This window comes from Tursiops truncatus, chromosome 5, assembly GCF_011762595.2.
Source record: "Tursiops truncatus isolate mTurTru1 chromosome 5, mTurTru1.mat.Y, whole genome shotgun sequence".
NCBI lineage: Eukaryota > Metazoa > Chordata > Mammalia > Artiodactyla > Delphinidae > Tursiops > Tursiops truncatus.
Window position 1 is genome coordinate 129,510,916 of NC_047038.1, and position 18,523 is coordinate 129,529,438.

An 18,523-nucleotide genomic window follows, 5' to 3' on the forward strand; every position below is an offset into this window, starting at 1 on the left:
GAAGATACAAACACTAAAATTGATCAACTCCAAGTATGTGCAGAATTTGCTGATAAGTTGCCTTTATAAAGGAGATCATTAGCCTTGCTTGTTAAATAGGCCTTTTCTTATCATGTACATTATTTAATATTTAGTTATGAAAAGAAGAAATATGATAACGTTAATTATAACTATTTTTGGAATCAGGTTGCTCTTTGGGCCTTGAATAGGAACAAATTGAAATATAATACAAGATCTATCAAATCAGAGAATAGTAATATTTTCACATTAAATATTGAATTCAAGTTAAATTTTTTTACTCCAGTTAAAACTAAATATTTTTGTTAAAGACTTCTTGGAATATTTACAGGATAATATTTGCACACAGTCGTGGCTTCAGATGGATTGACATCAATGTCACCTGGAGAGGATATTACTGAAAAGTAAAGTTATTGCTAAACAGGAAAACAAAATAATTATCTTTAGTCTTTTAAAGAAATAGTGGTGAAATGGGCTTCTACTATTACATTTATAAGAGAGGATGAACTTCAGAGTGATTCCAGGACTCCCACAAGGTCAGGTAGCTAGTTGAGGGTTAAAGCAGGTCCACAACATACGTCTCCCGTTTCCAGGCCAGAGCTGTTTCTCTGAACATTCTTTGTGAGCATCAGTACGGGAAGATCAGGTGCTATTGGCGTTCTGAGCGTTTGAATTTTTATTCTGCAGGACTCTCCCACTCTCTGCAAGACATCTAGCATTCCTATGCCAAACCTATTAAATCTTAGTAGCACCTGCACATTCCCTCCAGCTTTATAGGTATAATTGACAAATGACATTGTGTTGTTTATAGCATCCGTACATTCTTAAACGCCTCTAGGAAGACAGTACTGCCTTAGTGAAGAAATATATATATATTTCAGAATTTCGTGTATTAGGAGGAAGTGATAAAGAAGAAGAGTCCCAGATGTCTCATGAAATTCTTTTACTTTCATTCCTTAATTTCCTAAGTGTGCAGTGGCTCTTCCTGAAGCCTAGTGGAAGAGCTTCCTCTGGTCTTTATACTCCCATTGCCAGGGTGTCCAGAAATGAACAATGAACCCCACTGGGAAGCTGTAACTAGAAATGAAACCTTTTTACTCCCCTTTGTTTTTATGCTACTTGTGCATTTTTTATACCCATTGTGGATTTGTTGAGGAACACACACAAATATGACATTATGTATCACCTATTAAATGTAAGGACACTTAATGGTTCTGGTAGACATCCTAAGTGGAAGAGTTAGAAAATTCACTTGTATGTTAGATATCCAGTCTTATCCTTTAAGTTTGAATAGTCCTCAGTGAATAAGCTAAGTCAAATAAGAAAATATTCCTTTATAGTTAAATAAGGGTATCATAAAGTAATAATCCCAGTTTGACTACACGAAATGCGAGAAATTACTGTATATGTGTGTGTGTTGATTTAACCAAACACATATTATTTACTATGTGCCAGGCATTGTTCTAAGCATTTTACACATATTTATTCAGGTAATCCTCATAGCAATCCTAAGGTAGATCTTATTTTATCCTCATTTTATAGATGAGGAAACAGAGGTGGAGAGTAAAATTACACAGCCAGCGTACCGCAGAATGAGAATTCCCACCCAGGCAGGCAGGACCCATAGTCATTTTCTTCACCACCTCACTATTCTGCCTCTCTACAACACAAGGATTACATGGGAACACAACACTGTGAAAACCAAGTTTAGGATTCCAGCCAAGCAGAAGAAAACCCAAAGTAACCACTTGCAAATCAGATGTTGTTTTGCTGCATTTGAAACAACAAGTCTTCTAGCTATCATTTTCTAGGAATTTCATTAAAATCTGGTTTTCCCAGGCCCTGGTTTTGTAACCTCAAATATCCAAGGGAAAAAAATAGATTAGTGAAAAGAACTATATATTTGCTTGCTCGTTTGTATTAATATAAAATGGTCTCACATATGTGAATTTTAATTTTTAACAGTTAAGCTTGAACAAGAGATAATAGCAGAGTTATAATTCTTTTCTCCTTAAACAAACCTGTTCCACATCCTAGGAAAACCCTGTTTAGATGCTCCACATCCTTTTTCTGTCAACTACTGGTTTGAGCAGTCTCCACCAGGGATAGAGAATGGTGATGGAAAAAACCTTGAGCACAATTCTGGTCCCAAACAGAGAAACTTTTCTTTCACATTGAGATTTTATGTGTCTAAATAAAAACTAGTTCTTCCTCCTGGGAGCCAGAATATTATACTTGCTACACTGGAAATTATAACAATTTTATATTCATTTACATATATATGGTTCCTCTTTAATTATAACCCATCAAAACAAAATTATCTTTATTGTGGGTATATGATTGGGATTCCACTGTGAGTGATATAATAAAGCATTCGTCTTATATTCCCAACTCCTAAAAGAGTACCTGGAATAGAGGAGGTACTTAGTAATTGCTGAATGAATTAATTATAGGAGAATGGCAAAGGGAAGGGAGAAATGTGTCTTTATCAAAATACACAATATGCTTGCATACTTTTCTTATGTTTATCGTTTAAACGGGCTTATATAAAAATAAAATTCTTGTTGGTGACATTAGATTTCAAATGTCTATTTTCTACTTTCTGGGACAGGAATGAGCATGAAAAGATCATATAAATCTGTGATAACTGATGAATAGTGAAAGCTTTTTTGTTCTCCAACAGTTTATTAAGTAACACTTCACTTTACATTAAAGAAATGCTCTTTTCTTCTGAAATTTCAGGGTCAATATAAACTGTAAAGGGAGAAAACAGTTCTTGGTGCTTATAGATTTTTCACTGACTGACAATGTACTAGCCATTGTGGGTTGAAGCCAAATATACATTAATAATGACCCTCGCCTTAGAAAGCAAGGGTCTTGCTATGCAAGAGTAACACAGAAACTGAACATGGAGGGGGAAAGGTGTGAGAGTGGAAGATCTCGAAATGAGAGAAAATACCAAATTTTACTTCTTCGGTATTTTTTCTAGAGCCAACTCTGGCCAATACTTACCCCAGCGATCTGGTTTCCTTGTTGCCAAGCATCCATGCCTCCTCCTAAAACATCAGGTGATCGTTGCTTCAGTTTTATTTGAAAACCACTCTTAGCAATACTGTTTGGAAGGGACAGTCCCTGCCGTAAGCTTGAGAGCTCCGGGCCCTGATTGGATTAAGCCAGGCAGTGGGACTCCTCCACAGTTCAGGCCTAGACGCACACGTCAGCTCTCAGAAACAATAAGAGATGAGAAGACATTTGCTGGGGGTGGATTTGGTGCTAGAACATGGGTCTTGGAGCTCACCAGTACCTTTCTGTGATGAGAGAAGCCAGCCTGGGGGCGAAGCTGACTTACAGGGATGCTGATAAAAGATGGACCCTGTGAGCACGGGTAGAGTCCTTAATCAAGCTATACCTAAAGCCATGCTTCCCTCTGGACTTTCGAATCAGTACCTAATAGCCTATCACGTTCCTCCTGGAAAACCAGTATAACACTTGCTTTATAGAGTCATAATGAATACAACATCCCCAGTCAGGCTACTTTTCAAACAGAAGCAGGAGACAGAGAAAATGTGATGGTCATTCTCAAGTACTTTGTAAAATAAAGTGGGAGAATGATTTACCCAAATTGAGAAATATTGCTTCTAATTACGTAATTATGCTGTTATTTTTTTATTTGCAAAATGCTTTGACTTGCTGTTTTATAAAGAACTGAACATATCTGATTTGTCTAAAACTTATACTGTGCTTTTTCAATATTACCTGACTTTAAACTACATTCAAAGTATAACAGTTGGACAGAAAAAAAGTTTAATCCTTTGCCCTACAAAATCAAGGAGATGAATTCTTTTCTGTTGACCTATGAACCGCAACAGTGGGCTTCTTCTGCTTCCCCTCGCCCTGGCTCTCTGAGAGGCCTAGACTATGTTTTTCTAAAACAAGGAAAAGTAATTCATGATGACAACTGAAAGTCCTACTTTACGCTTTTTATTTTTAAGAGGTAGTGATGTTTCAGGGTTTGTAGAGTGGAGCCTGTCACTTTTGGTTAGGTTCGAATCCAGTTCCATAGGTTGAAAATGAAATTAGAGAGGATTAGTTGAGCGTTAGAATTTTTTTAAGTGAGATTTATGATTTAGAGTGGAAAAAAATTATCTTAATGTTAATTTTCAAGGCAGTTGATTTAGAATGTGTTTCACATGTTCCCCCATTTCTCTCCCACAACTTTTTCTCTGTTGCCATGAAGTCCAGCACAGGGACAAGAGGCTCACTCAATACAGCCATGTGGGCTTCCCCTCCCTCCTTAACCCCTTCAATTCCCCTTTGTTTAATCCTATAGGCATGGTTGGTAAAATCAATGGCCATTGATGATTAACTCAATCTCCACCCCCTTCCTTTACCCCGAGGTTGGGAGGTGGGTCTGAAAGTTCCAAGCTTCTAGTCAAAGCAACCAGCCCCACTCCTGAAGCTATCTGGGGGCCCCCCAAAGAGTCATCTCTTTAGAATATCACCCTTAGCACTCAGGAAATTTTTTTTTAATTTTTAAAGAGAAAAAATTGAGAAGACACACAAAAGTGGAGAAGCAAAACATACATGTTTGAAGTAAGACTAAAAGAGGGGGACTGGAATGCAGAGAGAGATGAGCAGGTCCCCATCTTTTGAGGGAGAAGCTTAGAGAAGGAGGAGGTACCCTCTATTCTTTTTTCCCCTTTCCTTCATCTTCCCACTCTCCCTCCCTTTTCTCTATCTCCCATTTTCTTTTAGTTGGCATCTGGGAGTAATGAGATACACTGATGGAGGAAAGGATTCCCTCTGTCCTCATCACCATCACCGTTTTATCACCACTGAAAGGTACTAGAATCAGTTTGCACTTACCAGTCTTATTTGTTTCATCTCTCATTATCTTCTATTTAACATTTTTAAATTGTGAAGTATCGCATGCATACAGAAAATCACGGAACGTGTATTGCACGGTTTATTTACTGCCATTAGCTCTTCAACTGACTGGTACTGGACCCCGCCCTTCATCCCTCAGTGACCCTGCTCCCATAAGGGTCACAGTGACTCACCTGCAATTATTATCTTGACAAGTATATTTTACTTTTCAAAGTTCTGTTTAGTTCCTTCTCAAATCCGCTTGATCTTTAAGTCTATTTCTTGCTTATATGTTAAACCTTCTCTTTGTAGAAGCTAAACTTTGCTATGTTTGCATTCTATAGTAATTGCAATAAGTAGAGTCTGAGTGGGTCTGGGGCTGCTTTCAGTTGTTTCTGCTGGCTCTTATGGTGCGTTGTGAGCTCTTTTTCTTTGGAACTTTATCCATGGAATTTTTTGAGGACTATGTTGAAGTTGTATTCCTTCAGAGAGAATTTGTGTCTATTCCTACCAGTCTTCTGCAAGCACAACCATCTTAAATTGTTGGCTGAATGGTCTGGGGATAGACAGTAAATTCGTATTGCAAACCTATAAGGAGTCAGGCTCGTGTTTACAAATTCTGAGGAGAGATATTTCTATTCCTCCCACCCAATGCCAGGGTCAAAATAGGACAGTTTTCTTGCTGCCCCTCCTGTGCCACAAGTTTATTCTGATTCCTTTCCACTGAAGATGTAAGTCTTTTGTGATCCCAACTTTATGGGAGATTTTCTCCTATCTCTCTGACTTTTATTAAATAATTCTTTCCTGTAATTATTTGAGTAAACAATGCTGTCCACTCCTTTACTGTAAAATGCTTGAGGATAAAACTTTTATCTTAATCAGGAATATAGTGTTCCATATGGCACTGATTCGTTCTGTCAACCAATATTTATTTAATTAATTAATTTATTTATTTATTTGCGGTACGCGGGCCTCTCACTGCTGTGGCCTCTCCTGTTGCGGAGCACAGGCTCCGGACACGCAGGCTCAGCGGTCATGGCTCACGGGCCCAGCTGATCCGCGGCATGTGGGATCTTCCCGGACCGGAGCACGAACCCGCGTCCCCTGCATCGGCAGGTGGACTCCCAACCACTGTGCCACCAGGGAAGCCCAACCAATATTTATTGAACATGTTTGTCCCAGGACTATTTTGTATTCTGGATATACAAAAATCATTAAGGCATTTAAAGTCCCTGCTATCCTGGGGCTCAAATTTGTAAGTGTACATCGTAGGTGTTCAAAAAAGTATTAGTGAAATAAATGAATTATCCAGTGATGAGTAACAAGAGAAAAGAAAAAAAGAGAATTGTCAGCCACAAAAGAGAGGAAGGTTACATTTACAGAAGCGTCGGCAAAAAGGACCAAGAGAGTTAAAATTAGCTGTCTAAGGAGGCATTCCAGAACCAAATCTAGGTTGAGTGTCAGATAGGGCCCAAGATGAGAATAAACTGGCTTAACTGGTATAGGAAAGTCTAGAAATAGAAAGCTAAGCAATATCCCAACAAACTTGTAGTGTTCTTGAATATCTTGCTTTTTATCACAGCTCTGCTATGTGTACATATGTCATTTAAGAGCACTGGCAAATAAGATGATGACAATGGCTCTGAGGGGTACCTCCTCCTTCTCCAAGCTTCTCCCTCAAAAGATGGGGACCTGCTCATCTCTCTCTGCATTCCAGTCCCCCTCTTTTAGTCTTACTTCTTCAAACATTTACGCTTCTGCTTCTCCACTTTCGTGTGTCTTCTCACTTTTTTCTCTTTAAAAATTAAAAAAAAATTTCCTGAGTGCTAAGGGTGATATTCTAAAGAGATGACTCTTTGGGGGCTCCCAGATAGCTTCAGGAGTGGGGCTGGTTGCTTTGACTAGAAGCTTGGAACTTTCAGACCCACCTCCCAACCTCGGGGTAAAGGAAGGGGGTGGAGATTGAGTTTGTCATCAATGGCCATTGATTTTACCAACCATGCCTACAGGATTAAACCTCCATTAAAGCCCCTAACCACAGGATTCAGGAAGCTTGCAAGTTGGCAAAAACATCCATGTGCCAGGAGGGTGGCCCACCCAACTCTACAGGGACAGAGGCTCCTGTGCTCAGGACCTTTCTGGACCTCACCCTACATGTCACTACATCTGACCATTTGTATCCTTTATAATAAACTATAATAGTAACTGGGGGGTTGTGGGAACCCCCAGCTTTGCAGTCAAGACAGAGAGAAGTGAGGGTAACCTGGGAACCTGATACGTGCCACTGACATGTGAAGTGAGGTCAGTCTTATGGAACAGCCCTTAAACCTGTGCGGTCTAACCCTGACAGTGTCAGAACTGTAGGACACCTCGTTGGTGTCAGCGTTGGAGAAGCTGTGTTGGAAAAGACACCGTGTATTTTGGTGTCAGGAGGGGAAAAACCCTTCAGGCCCCTACCAAACTTGACACCAACACTTGTAATTACACTTTTAATAAACTTCATGTTGAAATCATATTAGTTTGTGACTAGAAGATGACCTGCATTCCTCACAGTCATTCCCCCCATCACACCGCAGACTCTACCAGTTGCTTCAAGGGCAAGAAGGCTTCCGGATCCTCATCAAAATTTACCTCTCTCTCTCTCTCATACTTTTATTTCTTTATAATGTATCTTTTTTTTTTTTTTTTTTTAGGTACGCGGGCCTCTCACTGTCGTGGCCTCTCCCGTTGCGGAGCACAGGCTCTGGACGCGCAGGCTCCGCGGCATGTGGGATCTTCCCGGACCGGGGCACGAACCCATGTCTCCTGCATCGGCAGGTGGACTCCCAACCACTGCACCGCCAGGGAAGCCCGATAATGTATCTTTAATCGTGGCACTTTCACAATCTGCTTTGTGTTAGAGTAGGCAAGGGATGCACAAAGAACAACAACAAATTGTGGTAGAGGTACAGGGTATAGGGACATTGTACAAAATACCTGACCGGTACTCCTCAAAACTGTCAAGGTCATCAAAACAAGTACATTCTGAGAAACTGTTACAGCCAAGAGGAGCCTAAGGAGATATGAAAACTAAATGTAATGTGATGAGATCCGGGAACAAAAAAAAGATATTAGGTTAAAACTAAGGAAATATGAATAAATTATAGAAAAACAAACAAAAACCTATTATGGTAAGTTACATGGATAGAACATATAAACAAAGAAAACATGCTATCCTTGAACAATCTAGAAACTTCTTAACAGATTAGTTCACATACAAATCATTAGAAGTGTGGCCAATAAAAAGCCACTATTTGTCTACACTTCAGTTGCTCTACAATTTATTTTATATATTTAAATGAAATAAAGCAGCATGTCTTTAAAAGACATGCGGTAGTAGTTAAAAGGATTACCCTATCTTTACTCCTAAATTAGTAAAATATAAGTGTGTGTGCAAGAGCAATTAAAAGTATCATGAAATAGCACTTCTTAGATTATCTTGTAAATATCTGATTTTTGTATATTCATATGTAACATATAATTATAAATGTATATATACTAAATGGAAATTTTTTATGTATGCCATTCTATTTTCAAAAGAAAGGCAAGATTTACAAAAAAATTTATATTTCACAGAACCTAAAAGATATAATTATTTTACATACCATGAAGAAAGACAAAAATGCTGTCAACTATAATTGTAAGATGCTGTTGATTGCAAGAAGTATCCCAATTTCACAGGTATTAAAATGTATATCTTTAGAATCAATGAAATACAGTAGTTTTTCTCATGGTAGAAACATTTTTAATTATACATTGTGCTAATTTAATTGGTGAGTATAATTTACAGTACTGAATATTTGTACAGTGCAGGAGAAAACCCTTCATTCTCTAGTTTTTTTAGAAAAGCAACTTAGATATTTTATGTACTATAGGCTAAGTATCTTATTAATACAATTAGGAGACAATGACTCCCCCAAATACTAAAGTAAATCAGCAAATGGCCCCCAAAAGCTGATTAACAGAAAATGGAAATACTATTCTCTATATATTGTCCAACTATAACAGTAATTTTAAAAAATACAACCATACTTTGGGAGTCAGCTTTGTGTTGTGATTATTACATTGAAACAGCTTAAAATATGTTCGTTTGGATTAGATCACATTGATTATCAAGACTCCTATTGAATTCATCTTTTAAGTTACATTTTTAAAGCCAAAAAGGGGGAAAAAATCTGGGTTCTCTGTCATCTTAAATTAACACACCAAGACTATGTGTATAACCTCAGACATTTCTCATTAAGAAAAAAGAGTATCTTTATAACTTTATTCTGTTATATGACTTAAAAAAAATGCTTCAGTGGATGAGGAAAACTGTTTTCCTTAAGTTTACTTTGCCTTTTTTTAGGTTCAAAGGTAATTATGTTTTCTTGGTAATAAGTTCCAGACGAACAACATATTCTGAAATATAGTAAAGAACTGGGTAACATTTTTGTTGGTTTTAGAAGAAATTAGATGTGATTTGGTCGTAAGTTCAGCTATTAAGGTTCCTCTTGAGAACAAAAGCACTTTGGGTAGTTACTTCATAGGTTAATGAGGCTGAGTCCTACAGTCAATTTTTCTCTTCTAATTTAAGAAAAAAAAGTTAAATGTTCCAAAACCTCACTGATTCCTTTAATATCTGTAGAGTAACTCTAATCTATCATGTCCCCCAGTGATTTAATTAGTTACAGTGGTATTAGCTAATAATCTCATTACCGAGTCACTATGAACATACAAAAACCCAAAGGTCTATGTCTGAAGTTCTAGGGATAGTCATAAATTACACCTAAAGTTCTATAAAGGAACTACACTAAATATTTTCATATCCATCTTTAGGTTGACCAAAAACTGTGAAAGACAGTATGTATGCCTTACACATGTCATCACACATCTATAGCACCTTTTGTTTCTCACTTTCCAAATTATACTAAACAAGTATGTTCTTGACATGAGTCTGCAACCCAGGCAGGCTTGGTTCTTGGGGCAACCTAGACCAGGAGGAAGAGTGAAGAGCTAGGAACAAGGATAAGCACCCCCCCACCCGCCCAGGGATTTCCATGTAGAAAGGATGTCGGCCACCCCAATAACCTGTGGAGGCATGGCTGGATCTACCCTCTAGCCCCGGGCCTGACCTTCTGATCAGAAGATGATTTCAAAGATGCCCTCGTGATGACTGCATCTGTCTGTTGCATGGAGCTTCACTGAAGGACTTCCTGAGCCTGATGGATTTACAATGATACTCAGGTGCCTGGGGAATAGCCCTGGTGGAAGCATTCTCTGGAATTGCACACACCCAGCTAACAGTGGTTTTAAGGAAGCTTTTGGCTGACAGCCTCATGGATTCCTGCAGTCTGGATGCCCGCGGGGGAACGGAGGACCGCAGCTTCCTGCAAGGGCTGCAACCTCTGTCCCTGTCTCAGACAGGAGTGTTCGGCTGGTCTCTGCCAGCTCCCTTTGGGAACTCCTTCTCAAACGGGTATCATGCTTCACAGGATTGGTGTTGAGGATCACAAAATAGACTTTGCTTTGGGGAACGCCCAGCGTCAGGCCTGGCACATAGCAGACATCCAGCACATGAACTGGGCGCACCCCGTCCTCCAGGAGAGAATTTCACTACGGGACTTCCCAACCTGTGTCGAACAGGCAGGCCTGTGTTGGACTCCAGGACTGCAGTCCGGCCCTGGGAGGCACGGCCTGGAGGGAGCCCTTACCCTTGGCCACTAGGCCACCACTGTCCGGAGCTGAGAGGAGCAGCTTCTACTCCCTTCTTGGCCCCTAGCGACTATGTGACCTTAAGCAGATCAACTCCCTTCTCTGGGTCATTGGTAGGGAAACCGCCTAATTTCTCTTCTAAGCTGGGACACATGAGAGTAAAAAGGGCTCTGCAACACTTACTCTGAACAACCAGTGTAAATCAGGATGCTGCTGGGCAAGCCAGGCCCAGTGACCCCTGGACTCATCTGTTAGATGGGGGACCGCACTGATGGCGCTGCGTTCTGGCTGGGCCCGTCTGCTCCTCCGGTTTCCCCTGTGTTTGCACCGGCAGTTTGCATTTCTGCCTTTAGCATAAGAGCGCATCACCTCACAAGGATGCCTTCAGCTGCCTGGAAGAACCCATTTCTCTTTGAGCCCCGTTATCCCAGACTACAGCTAAAGCAGGCCCCACCTGTGCTTGTCTGTTTTTCTGTTTACTGATGGGCCCCTGTGATGACTGACAGCACACACTGTAGTCTTAAGGGCCTGAGGGACTCAGCACCGCCCTCTTACCTGTGGCAGCGACCCCAGCCAGCATTCCCAGTGACGAGGCAGTGCCCTAGACCTCAACAAGGGTGCCCAGGCCTCCCGGAGGTCTGCACAGAGTCACCATGAGAGAAGGACTGTGATTCATTCTCCAGCCTAAGCCTGGAGGCCAGGGATTCTCAGTGAACAGCCATAGGGTTGCTTAATAGCTGGTGTTTATGAACACCTGGAGTGTGCCCGTTTAACCTGCCACCCTTTTACACGTGAAGAAACTTGAGGTTCAGAGAGGTCCGGAAAGCTGTCAAGGTTATCTAGGGAGAAAGCAGAGAAGCTGGTGTTTGTACTCCAATCCATTACCCTTCCACAACCCCACTCCTTCTTCTGAGCCAGAGTTTCACAAAATGTGCCAATGAGATATACAAGGTAATTTGGGGTTACAGACTGTCAAGTTATAAAAAAAAAAAAAAAAGTTTTATATTGACTTTAACTTGGACTAGAAAGAGACCGCAGTCAGCACACAAGACCTGTGATTTTGCTTAGGGTGGAGATAAAGTATATGTTTAAATAAGACCAGGTGAACTTTGTGAAAATACTAGTAAGTAGACACTTAGTAGTAAGTATTTGTAGTGCAGGTCCTGGCTTTGATTTGTAATACGTTGGGGGGCTTTGGCCACATTACTGGAGGCAGAGTGTCTCTGAGATCATGACCTGACTAGCTGTCTCCTGCTTCATGTCAACTGTGCCACTGAGTCCACCACGAGCTTCCTTAAATCCAGAAGATTCATGATGAAGGGACTACGGAGCTCAGTCTGAAGCTAGACTGAAAACAAAGAGAGTTCCAGAACAAGAGCACCATTATAACCCTCTACTCCTACTTGAATTGACTGTGCCTACTATCTGGGCCCTGCAGACTCTGTTATACTTACTGAGCATTCAAGGTTCTCCAGTCAACCCCTATATTGCTCTCTGAAATTAAATTATGAAATAGTAAATATTCCCACTACACAAGTTTTTTTAAAGTATGCTCTCAGTTGCCAAACACTTCCCATTTGGTCTGAGTTCTGTGTCTTTCAAATCCTCTAAAAAATAGGCACTTTTATAAATGGAAAATTTATTAATTTCCATTTATAAATTTATTTAAAAATAGATGTGTGGATACTTTCTTTAAGGTGCACAAAGTCAAATGAGAGCACATTATTTTCTGTGCTGCTCAAACTAGGGTACGTACAAGGAGCATGGGGTTAACCAAGATAACACAATGCATCTTCCTAGAGGATATAATTAATATAACAATACCTGGAAAAGGAAAAAGATTTTTGTATTACAGTTAATTATGGAATTAGAATGCACAGTTTATATCGGCCTTTATGATAAAACAGGATTAAACCATTTCAATGTCATGACTGAAAGAAGTTGGAGAAGTTTTTGTTAGCAGAAAGCTCTGTGAAAAATGCAAAGCAGTATTCAAATATGTCATTACCATTTCCAGGCTTCAGAATCCCTTTGCCTCCAAGAAGCCAAATAGTCTCAGGACTTATCTGCACAAAGTTTCATTTCCTCAGGCCTCTCTAGTAAGTGAAATTGTGTAAACTGCGAGAGGTGTGTTAATAATAAGGTATGAATCCTCCCAAAGAAAATATTCTTAGAGGTTTTCCGAAAAGGCCTTTCTCGAACTCAAAGCCTCTGCTTTGTCAAAAGGCAGAATTCTGAGCTTAACAGTCCTCGTGAAGGACTGTCAGAGCTTCTAAAATCTCAGGTCAGTCACAACAAAGCTCCCAGTATATGGCTGGACCTAATTACCGTAACCAGTCTCCTGTGATATTTCTTTTACTCTAATTTTCTCCTGATCCTGTGTTACTTTAGTTTGGTCCTCCTAACTGCTACCTTGTCTGCTTTAAAGGTATTTTATTACTTCAGTAAACGAGGCCAATATCAGTAACAGATTCTGTGAACAAAGCCAACATCTATGTATTTTATTTGCAGGCCTGGAGCAAAGAAACTACAATCCCATTCCCATTTCCTTTTATAATTCAAACTAAGATGTCTTAAACGTGCCGGCATGCCTCACTGTGCCTAGCAGTAGATGGTCGGGAAATGATTTCTGAATTGGATTAACCTTCCAGTTTTCTTTGAAGTAAATTATTGTTATATTTCAGCTGAATCTAGTCACTTGCCTCTCTTTTATCTCACCTCCCTCTAAAGGGTTTTCCCACTGCAGCAACATCAGGGTTCAGTCACACACCGGATCTGTTGAGCACACTTCTGAAACATCATTTCTGCAACTCGGTAACAGGAGCTAACACTCAGAGGACTTTTTCTGAGCCGGGTCCTGTTCTAAGCCTGTATTACTTAAAATCCATATATTAACTCATGTACTCCTCAAAACACTCTCAGAGGCAGGTATTATTCCTGTTTTACAGATGGGTCAAGTAACTTGCCCGTGGTCACACAGCAGCCTATGCTGTCCGATAGGGCCTTTCTCATGTTCAATTTAATGTCAGTTCACGTGGTGGCTCCACAAATGCACTGTGTGCTTATATTCTCCGTATTAGTTCTCAAGAAAAATACGCTATTATGAAAGCAAATGACGTACTTTAAAGCTTTGAAGTGTTACATCAAATAGCTTATTAAAGAGAAAAAACTACTTACATATCTCTACTGATAAAGGATCAAAATGACAGATAACACAGTTTAATCCTTATTCTCTTCTAATAGCAATGATTTGGAAATGAAATCTGTTTTTCTGGAACAATGATGGCATTCTTTCCACAACTCTGAAGGAACTCTCCCTACTGCCAGATGAAATAAAAGTGAAGTGCAAGTCCTTTGCCTGGGGACGTTTTAACCTTATTTCTTCTTACTTCATTATACAGAGACAGCCAATCTGAATTTCTGATTGTCCAAATACTATTGGTATAGAAATGCCGTATTTCGGGCTTCAGAGTATTTTCCTTCAGTTCTCTGCTTTCACAGTGAAATACATGTACTTCAAGTATAATCTCTGCTGAGTTCTAAAATTTTCGGCAGGTGGAAAAAAACCGCGGTAGAAAGGCAAACTTACCCTCCACGTATTTCAGTTTGGAAACTGAAGTTCAGAGAAAGCCATAAAAATTCAATTTAAGAAAGATTTATTGATTGCCTAGAGTGTGCATGGTACTCTATTAGACAATGAAATTCAGGCACAAAACAGACACAGGATCCCTGGCCTCAGGTACCTTATGATGTAAATTAGTATAATACAGATTAGAAACAGACAAGATACATGTCAATGCTCACTTCCTAGGATGCACATTCAAGCACAGTCATTGAAGTAATCCAAAACAGCATCTACTCCTAAATTCATTAATAAAATATATTTGGCCCTGAAATCCACAGCACTGCAAACACGGTAATTAAGTTCCACTGCAGATAAAGTCACAAAGATGCAAACACACTGAAACCCTTACGAGGATTATTAATGACTTTTGTTATTCTGGGTCTTCTGTTTTCTTCTTATTATTGTTCGAAGCCTCCGCAACACCAGTTTATCAGACAGAAGCATGTCATCCTGTTGTTCTAGATAATCCAGTAAATTTTCGGTCCATTCGAGTGCAGCTTTGTGGCTAATATGCTTCTCCGGGTTCAGTTCTGTTTTTCTAGTCTTACTGGAAGGCTTGTGCTCGGCAGGCTTGGCCCGGTCCTCGGCACCTTCACTGTCGGTTAGCACTGGACAGTTTGAGTCATTACTCCGAGAGTCAAACCACTGATCGATATTCTCAAGGTCAACATGTTCACAGTCTTCTGTGTTCTGTAAAACTGTTGCTAAGTTAGCTGCTAAAATGGCTCCTTCATCAATATTCATGCCTGAATTCTCTTCATTGCCAGGGAAAAGTTTTTTCCATGCTTTGGTTATGGTACTTGATTTTACCATGTTCCAAGCTCTCGACACTTCATAAATTGCATCTAACACTGTCAAGTTCTTCCAGAACATTTTGGGGTCAATTCCTTCATCCACGTACTTCTGGAGAAGTCCTGCTCGGTAGTATCTTTTTACTGTGGCTAGAACTCCTTGGCTCATAGGTTGAATGAGACTTGTGACATTTGGTGGTAGATATTTCACAATTATTCTACCATCATCTGAACTCAACAGTTCTTCATTTGGATGGGCTGGGGGAAAATCCAAAAGGAGCACTGCTTTCTCTAGAAGCCCCTTGGATTTCAAATGCTTCTGGACCTGTGGCACAAAGTACTTTTCAAACCACTGTCTGAAAACAGAATGTTCTATCCACGCACTTTTTTGACTGAAATAAGTGACAGGAAGGTTCGAGAGGTCAGCTCCTTTGAATGCACGAGGCTTTTTTGCTTTCCCCACAACACAAAGATTAAGTTTGTGTAAACCTGTAGCATTTGCACAACACATGATAATGATTCTCTCTCTGCTTGACCTATAACCAGAAGTACTCCGCTCAGTTTCAAGAGCTAATGTCCTTGACGGTAGACATTTCCAGAACAATCCAGTTTGATCAGCACCATAAATTTGTTCTGGTTGTAGATTCTCTCGCTCAACGAATTCCTGAAAGTTACCACAAAACTCACTGGCGGCAGTTTCATCTCCTTTCAGTTTTGTTCCTTTACCAGCAGCCTTTGGAATACCGTGGCGCTGCTTAAATCGAGTCAGCCAGCCAGACGATGCATTAAAATCACCTTCCATCCCCAGGGCGTCAAAAAAGAACTTGGCTTGCTTTGCACAAATCGTTCCAGACACTGGAATCCCCTCTGTTTTCTGTTGGTTAAACCACTCTATCATAACTCTATCCAGTTCCTCATATGTTGATGACTTCATAGATTTACGTTTGGATACCCCACTTGTAGGATCTGAACTGTTTGCATAGTTTATTATCCTTTCTTTGTTTTTTTTAATATCACGCACTGTGGATTCACCAATTCCATACACCACAGAAAGTTTTTTGAAAGAGATGCCTTCCTCAAGTTTCTTAATAATGTCAAGCTTGTCCTTAATTGTCAACACCACACGCTTTCGTTTCCCCAACATTGTATCTAGTATTTTAGACGATTACTAGAACAAGATACGTAACAACTTAGATTTGGACACAATGAGACTAGAAAATGGGGTTTTAAGGTCCCTTTCCTCCCCCGCTAGGACCTAGATGGACAGTGTGCTGGCCAATTTCCAGACAAGGCCTACATGACTCTCTTCGCTTTGCTGTTTTGAAACTTACAAACTTCAAACAACAAGGACTGGCTCCACTTAATCCTACCTTCTGTCTTGCCTCCTCCTCCCTTAGTTTAAGATCTTTTCATGAACTGTGATCTCAGTGGCGATGACAACCAATATTGTACCAGCAAGGTCTCTAAAACAGTCACATTACATACTTGATTCTTGCCATCCTTATGGGCGAAGCTCTATGTTAAAGAAACTAAGACTCTGGTGGGAGTATTTGGGGCACTGTGCTAGGGAACAAAGAGTTGGAAGAAGGGCTTGCAAACCTGATAGGAAAATACAACGGGAAAACTCGCCCCCTGACTGCTGTCCTTGTCAGGCAGTGCGCTGTATGGAATGCTACCTCCCCAGGCAAGGGCTGCTACACGATGTGCAAGTGAGTGGTTATGGAAATCGTAAGCAATCAGGGTAAGGCAAGCTGAACAGAAGGGAGCGGTGCCAATCAGGTGAAAGGGGACAGGCAGGAAACTGTGTACTTTAACATGACACAAACCTCCACCTCATGTGTTTGGCAACTGAAAAGGAAAAAGGTGGACAAGAAGTGGTGTCACATGATTAAAGAAAGCATCAAAAAACTTCATTGGCAGAAATCAGGACTCATGGTAGAGGGTATGGGGTGGGGGAAGGCTCAGTGAAGATGTTACGATAATCCTGGTGAAAGATGATCCTCGATGGGCCAACAGAAGTAGTTCCTGTCGGGGGCTGTATAGGCACTCGGAGCCTCCGAAACCTAAAGGAAGATACCAAAAACATTTTTCTTTCAATATCAGGGTCTGTGGCATTACCCACATCTATCCTGCGACTGTGTTGAGAAAATTAACGCCTCCTAGGAATGTGATGGCTAAATACGACACAGACTGCTTTCAGGCATTATCTAGAGTGTCAGGGAATGGGACCTGCATTGCCTACCTCCTGAAATTAAGCGGTCAGAGAGGAGCCGCGTTAGCGAGGGCCTCTCCCCGCACGGAGAGCTCCGGAACGCCGGACGTCTTTGCTCCGTGGGAGCCCGGATTCCTCCGTGGACGCCAGCGACCAGGATGTCACCGCCGCAGCCAGCCAGCGAGCGGGCGGGCGCTTGGCCCAGGGGACGCCAGTCCGCGGGCCGGGGGCATCGCTCTCCGCCTGCCTTCGCGGCGGCCAAACCAACCTGAGAGCAAATGGAGTCTCCCGAGGGAGGCTGACACCGGCGGCGGCGGCGGCGGCGTCGGCGGCGCGGCGCGGCGGCGGCGGCGGCAGCAGACAGCAGACAGCGAGCGTCGCCGCCGGAGCCGGAAGGCGGGGGATTAGGGGGCACGCGCGCGCCCCCGCAGGAACGTTGTGTCGGCGAGGGGGCGGGGCCTCCGCGGGCGAGCGCGCGGCCCGGGGGCGGGGTCTCCGGCGAGCGGGCGGGAGGGGGCGGGCGCAGCCGCCGCGGAGTCTCTGGGCGCCGCGTGGGTTCTACTAAGGGCCCTGCTGCTCCAACCTGCAGACTGCTTCGCCGGCCAGCAGGGAGCGGTACAAGCTCACCTTGTCTCAGCCCTTTTCCCAGTGTCCCGGTTCCGTGGGCAAGGCTTCCTCCGCTCTCAGGTGCAATAAAAATCACACCTTAGGAGGGCTCGCGAGAAAGCTGCGCATCCTCAGGTGTCCCGAGCGGGATGCGAATGGGGCAGGGCGAGCGCACGTGGAGCGTGTTTACAAATAGCGGCCCCGGCGTCCGCCCCTCCCAGCGCCGACTCCCGGGTATCCCCAGTCCGCCCGCCGCGGCACGACGAGCCGGAGCAAGGACCGCGAGCCAAGGTAGGAGAGAGCGGACGCGGGTCCTGGCCGAAGGCAGGGAGGCTGGGAGACTGGGGGGAGAGGAGAGGACGTGGGGCTTACAGTCTGCAGCACCCATCCGAGCGAGCCCTGGACAGGTGGGGCGCAGCGGAGGGCGGTCAAACTGGATATCAGGTCTCTCCTCCCTGGTGGGTTGCTCGAGGGTGTGAGTCACGCTTTCCGTAGAAGCTGCTCTGTGCAGAGCTGCCTGTGCCCGAGTCTGTGGGAAGCTCCCTCGTGACTTTCCTGCCGCTCCTTCACTGCCTCTGCTTGTAGGTAGTAGTAGTAAGAGAATTGCAGTTTGACAGAGGCTCCCTTGGTTTGTTTGAAACGGAGATACTGTACGTTTCTATCTTGGCATTT

At 42.2% G+C, this 18,523-nt stretch overlaps 1 protein-coding gene across 4 annotated transcripts in view; it reads right to left on the reverse strand.

The window, feature by feature from the left end:
• Positions 1 to 17,674, reverse strand: part of LOC109548532 (tigger transposable element-derived protein 2) — a 46,879-nt gene extending 29,205 nt beyond the window's left edge. The window contains exons 1-2 of one of the 4 annotated variants that reach the window (XM_019926416.3): positions 17,514 to 17,631; positions 14,257 to 17,096 (exon numbers count right to left, since the gene is read on the reverse strand). In XM_019926416.3, coding sequence (XP_019781975.2) covers positions 14,600 to 16,177 — 1,578 coding nt within the window. In that variant the 5' untranslated portion in view covers positions 16,178 to 17,096; positions 17,514 to 17,631 and the 3' untranslated portion in view covers positions 14,257 to 14,599. Of the gene's footprint in view, positions 1 to 14,256; positions 17,097 to 17,275 lie in introns of those variants that run through there. The other 3 variants (XM_019926415.3, XR_002174627.3, XR_012332181.1) reach the window with 3 other exon arrangements.
• Positions 17,675 to 18,523: the final 849 nt, after the last annotated feature.